Source organism: Psittacula echo (assembly GCF_963264785.1).
Source record: "Psittacula echo genome assembly, chromosome: 5".
In the NCBI taxonomy this organism is placed as follows: Eukaryota; Metazoa; Chordata; class Aves; order Psittaciformes; family Psittacidae; genus Psittacula; species Psittacula echo.
Window position 1 is genome coordinate 55,435,989 of NC_137739.1, and position 6,000 is coordinate 55,441,988.

At 37.1% G+C, this 6,000-nt stretch overlaps 1 protein-coding gene across 6 annotated transcripts in view; it reads left to right on the forward strand.

Moving 5' to 3' along the window:
- Nucleotides 1-3,764, forward strand: part of NRXN3 (neurexin 3) — a gene marked incomplete at both ends in the record, with an annotated part of 1,004,347 nt that extends 1,000,583 nt beyond the window's left edge. For 3 of the 6 annotated variants that reach the window (XM_080619336.1, XM_080619339.1, XM_080619340.1), the window contains one exon: nt 2,839-3,764. In XM_080619336.1, coding sequence (XP_080475462.1) covers nt 2,839-3,764 — 926 coding nt within the window. The remainder of the gene's footprint in view (nt 1-2,838) is intronic. The other 3 variants (XM_080619338.1, XM_080619337.1, XM_080619341.1) reach the window with 1 other exon arrangement.
- Between the last annotated feature and the right edge of the window lie 2,236 nt (nt 3,765-6,000).

The window sequence follows — 6,000 nt, forward strand, 5'->3', positions numbered from 1 at the left end:
AGTTCATGGGCAGAAGATCTTCATATTAAATACAAGACACTTCTTATTCCGTCAAGAAAATTAATTATTTATATGACCAAAAGAATTTCTCTTTGGATAAAAACTGCCCAAAATATTGCCCCACTGGGTGGCAGATCAACTGCATACTGATGCTATGTGCCAATATTATAGATTTTAAGAACAAAGGCACTTCAAAAGTCTAGATGAGCAATTAAAAGCTGCCAAACTGATTTTTTTCTAATTGGGTGTCACAGATGGTGAACGAAAATTACAGATGAATACTACTTTTTAACAGCACAACACTGATCTTAAAATATCATTAAAGGGACTGTATATCCCTGATTTTCTGGCACTTAAATTCCCCATTCAGGCAATTTGATGTGATGCACGCTTAAATGTTATATTTTTAGTAATTTTTAACCAAACTACCAGATTATCTTTCCCTCTGAGGCATACTCCAACTTCATCCTGAGACCACCTGTTTGAATAGATTATAGATGCCCTCCTCTAGCTATAGATAGGGCTTTTGGTTATGTATAAATCATATTACATGCTCTAGTTTCTGCATTGCACAGAGTTCAAAGGCATAAGCACAAAATGCCATGTAGCCATTTGACAGACTACACTTTCTGCTTTTTACATATTTTTTTTTTTTTTTTAAGATACTTAGTTTTAAGAGATTGGCATTATTTTACACATATGATAGTTATTTCTTCATCCTCTATCCAGTAACAAAAAGTAGTATGAGCATGCTGAGGAAGCTTGGAAAACTAAACAACATATTAAAATTGGCACTTTATGTCTTAGCTTAAAACTAGCTTTGCGTGAAAATATGCAAAGTACCACATTCTTATTGTGGCCTAATTTCTACCCTGGTACCTCTAAGAGGAATCTGACTGTTTCAGTTGATTAAATTGTGTCACCACTTAGTTTCTCATTAAGGATAAGTATAAGCCATATTACTAGTTCAGCTATCCAGATTTAATCAAACTGAAAAGTATCATTTTCGGTATATAGCTGTATTCAATATGTAATTTGTTCAAATATATTGCTCTCCAAATATATTTAGAAGGGATTATGATTTTAGACCATATTCTTTATAGAACTTCCATGGATATTACTGACAGTATCCAATGGGAAATAGTGCATGCAACGCGTAGTGTACATAGGAGAGAGCAAAATTTAGACCCTGATGCCATTCAGCATTGTAACAATACCGAACTGTTCATTAGCAGTTATTAATACATAAGAAAAAGCCAGAATGATTTTTTAGAAGCTAAAATACCTTTTGCATATTTTTCTTTATGCAATGGTGAGTATAAATAAAAATTTGCCGTGCATTAAAAATACTTCCTCCTGAGTTGCAGTCCTTCCAACAAATCTAGATGACTACTCATGGTGTCAGATGTACTCTTCAGTTTGTATTTCAAGCAGCTAACTTAAATGGCTACCTAAAGAAAAACTACAAGGGAGAATTCATACACAAACTTTCAAAAGCAATATGACTCATTCTAAAAAAGTGTTGGCCACCTGTATGTCAGCAGACAACTGTATAATCTGAACCAAATTAATTAGAGAAATTAATTATGCCTCCACGTCAGAACAAAACAGTGGAGTGTTAATTACCCATAAGCTCAAAAGTAGAAGTACAGTCATATTACAATATGTAGACAGAACAAAAAGCAGAAATACTACCTAAAAGAACTAAAAGCAGAAATATTGCTGCTCAGAAACCAAATCTTAGAAATGATGCACTGATTTTCTGGTCTCAGTTGCAGCTTATACACTGGTAAGGTGCAAATGTTACGGCTATAGCTTTGTGTTCTACTTCAAGAGTAGGCCATAAATCCACTTCATTTTTAGTCCTCTGTAGGCAGATAGCCATAATTTTAGGAAAAGTTAGCATGGATCACAGCTATCTGCATATCTAGAAGTAACAGTAGGTGTGAAGACAACTTCTGCTGTATCCTCCTGGAAAGTGCTAATTTGGGTCGAGTCCTTATTCAGTTGTATCATCAATCACAATGAAGTATATCTCAATTTTTAATCAAATTATAGTAAAAGAATATCAAGAAGAACTGAAGATGAAGATAGTATGGCATTAGTAGCCCCAAAAGATCTAAGGGAAATTACATCCCTAATGTTGAATGGAATGGTAAAGAAAGATTAAAAAGAGATGAACAAGCATTGAGTAGAGCTCTGTACCTTCATGGACCCCAGTAAGTACTTGGTTCTTATTCCATCCCTCTCTTGCATGAATTTTCCCACAATTCAAAAGCAAGGAAACAATCAAGAAGAAATGGATGAATGGGAAGGGCTTTAGGGAAGGGCCTTACAAACTGCTACAGAAGGTGAGCAGACTTGAATGGCAGAGAAGAATACCAATGTTATTGTAAATTAAAGAAATCAGAGGAGAAAAATTGGCAAGATGTGTGGTAAAAACCATGTAGGAGAACATTGCTCTATGGAAGTCTAATAAGATTCATTTAAACAGTCTTGTAACCAAATGCTTAACATTGATGTTCCCAGAGTCACTTGAGAGTATCTTCAAAAATCAAAAACTTTGGGTCCCAAGAAATTCAGAGTATTTCACTGTGCATATGTGGCATAGGCTAAAAGAGGGAGGAAATGGAACGTGCAGTTTACCAATGTAAAAGCAGGCTGGGAGGGAAGAATGAAGGGCATCCCCAGGAAAGTGTGTCAGTAGTGTAGTTAGGGCAAGAAACCAAATCCCTTAGTGCCCAAATCCTCTCTCGCCCTTGAGTTAAATGAATTGAAAACGGTGTGTTTTGTCATTAAAATGTATTAATCTTCTTTTTTTTCTCTTTTCCATCCCAGGAGGTGAATTAGTTATCCCTCTACTCATAGAAGACCCTTTAGATATCCCTCCTATTGCTACTCGTGCACCTTTCATTACACTTCCCCCTACCTTTCGCCCCCTCCTCACCATTATTGAGACCACCAAAGATTCCCTGTCCATGACCTCTGAGGCGGGGTTACCTTGCTTGTCGGACCAAGGCAGCGATGGTTGTGATGATGATGGCTTGGTGATATCTGGGTATGGCTCAGGGGAAACCTTTGACTCTAACCTACCCCCTACTGATGATGAAGATTTTTACACCACCTTCTCCTTGGTAACAGATAAGAGTCTTTCCACTTCAATCTTCGAAGGTGGCTACAAAGCACACGCACCCAAGTGGGAATCCAAGGACTTTAGACCTAACAAAGTCTCCGAAATTGGTAGGACTACTACCACGTCTTTGTCCCCTGAGCTGATTCGCTCCACAGCTTCGTCCTCGACTGGGATGGTTCCCAAATTGCCAGCCGGCAAAATGAATAACCGTGAGCTCAAACCCCAGCCTGACATAGTCTTGCTTCCGTTGCCCACTGCCTATGAGCTAGACAGCACAAAGCTGAAGAGCCCGCTAATCACTTCCCCCATGTTCCGTAATGTGCCCACAGCAAACCCCACGGAGCCAGGAATCAGACGGGTTCCGGGGGCCTCAGAGGTGGTCCGTGAGTCAAGCAGCACAACGGGGATGGTCGTCGGCATAGTGGCTGCTGCCGCCCTCTGCATCCTCATCCTTCTGTATGCCATGTACAAGTACAGGAACAGGGACGAGGGGTCCTATCAGGTGGACGAGACGCGGAACTACATCAGCAACTCAGCCCAGAGCAACGGCACAATTGTGAAGGAGAAGCAGCAGAGCTCAAAGAGTGGCCACAAGAAACAGAAAAACAAGGACAAAGAGTATTATGTGTAAAAAAGAATACTTATTTATATATAAATATATAAATACTTAATGAGATTTAACTGAAATATCAGAACCATTGCAGCAAATGAGATGATTGGGAGATATCGTTTGTGGGAAAAAGTATTAGGAAAAAAAATTTCAGCAGTGACTGTTAATGTCTCAGTCATCGCTTGGAGTCAGCAAACTCTGTCCTAATGTATTATAAAGCACACTTAGCATTCTGGAGATGGCGCACACAGCTCTGCCCTGTTAGTGAACTTGGACGTCTCCAAATCTCCTCCTCCGCTGAACTTTCTGCAAAGGTAGAAGACTTCATGGCTTACTTGTTTCATATCTCCAAGTGAGTCTTTAACAATGTTCGTGATCCCTGACTGTATCGATAATTTTTCAGTTTACTTATTTAAAAAAAAAAAAAAAAAAAAAAAAAAAAAAAGGAAGGAAAAAGAAAAAATGCAATTATTAAACAATAGAAAAATTTTGAACAAACTGATCTGGCAACATCCAGAATACATATAACTTTTCGAGATTGGAGGAGGGGAATAAATGATTTTGGAGACTGTTGGTTTTTTGGTTTTGTTTTGTTTTGTTTCTTGGGTTGTTTTTTGTTTGGTGTTTTTCATTTCTTGAGGTTGTGGGAGGGAAGGGTGGAGAGGAACAATGTGAGAGTGAACCAGGACATGACCTGAGAAGAAATCTCGGAACAAAAAATAATCCATAATAAATAAAGAGAGACTATTGCCATATATGAACTCAAAAGCTACCCATGGTGTTTACTCTGCATATCCAGTTGTGTTGTCTCTAGAATCCGTTGTCTTGCAGTAAGTTGTTTGCTAACAACACAGTGAAAGTGTCTAATGGGTGGTGCTGAAGAAAATTATCATGGAAAGCTGGTTCCCTTGGATCTGGCTCCAGTATTTGCAATTAAACTGAAGAGTAGATGGGTTTTGGGTCTGTTCTGATCAATCATTGGCTTTATTTGAGAATATCACTTAGTATGCATTAGCACAGCCAATCTATGGTTAAGGGATATGAAGATTCAAAATAGAATGCTTAAAAATGGTTAACCCTTCAGAGCTGAATATACCATGCTAAAATAAAGGAGCCTTCCTCTGGGTTCTGGTTCTGTGACTGATTGCAATGCATGCAAAAAATAATAATAGATCTGTTTAATAAAGAGATCAGAAAGACACCACTGGAGTTCAACTTGTGACAAGACCCATACATGTCAGAAAAGCAAAATACTTGTTAAAGAATGAAAAATACATAGTTTTTTTGACATAAAACTGTTTTTCATATGTAATATTTTAATTTTGTAGCTTGACATTTCAGATCATCTCTGTCTTTCCATTTGCCCTATTCTCCCTTTTCCTTCTCTTTTATATAAAAGAAAATAAATGAAGCTGCTGTGACACACAAAAATAATAAAGACAAAGTAATTTAATAATATAATATATATATACACACAGATATATTTATCATGGTATGTTTGACGGGACGACTGGAATAGAAGTTCTGTTATGGTTTTAATGTGGAATGAGAATGTTCTTGACGAACAAAGTAAAACAAAACAGACAACAAAATCAAACCTTAAAATGTGAAGAGTGTGTGTTTTAGCTTTGTCACAGTTACCTGTGTCAAAAAAACCACAAAAATCTGAAATTTTGTTTACATATTTTACTACTATTTTTTTTGCTAGTATAATTTCTTTATGGATACCCTGATGGTGTATATACTGTTTTATGGTTCAATTGAGAATTTCTTCTGTTTTTATTTGACTTATTATTTAATTTGTTTGTTTGGTTTCTAAATTTTCCCAGTTATTGTGAAAAGGATTATCTTACTGTACAGAACAATAGCCAGGCAGTTTGACGGCCATGCCTATAATGTGCAAATAAGCAAATGAGGGAGAGAGAGACAGAGAGGAAACAATAAAAACCAGGATGGAGACTCTGGAATATCAGAAATGTACAATTTTTCTGTATACGGATGAAAACTAATCAGCTGTTTAGGTTTAGAAATCTACTCTTGCTGGTGTTTATAAATCGCATGAATATTTGACTTTGAAGAAGTGTCATCAAATCCACACACGCACATGGGAACTTAAATTCGAAGAAACAGCCTTCTCAAACATTTAGGGAAGATGCTTTCATGTTAACAGATATTTTCAGTGCGTGTATGTGTGCGTGTGTGTGGTGCGTGTGTGCGAGGTTGAGCTTTTTTTTTCCTTTTTTATTTTTTATACTAA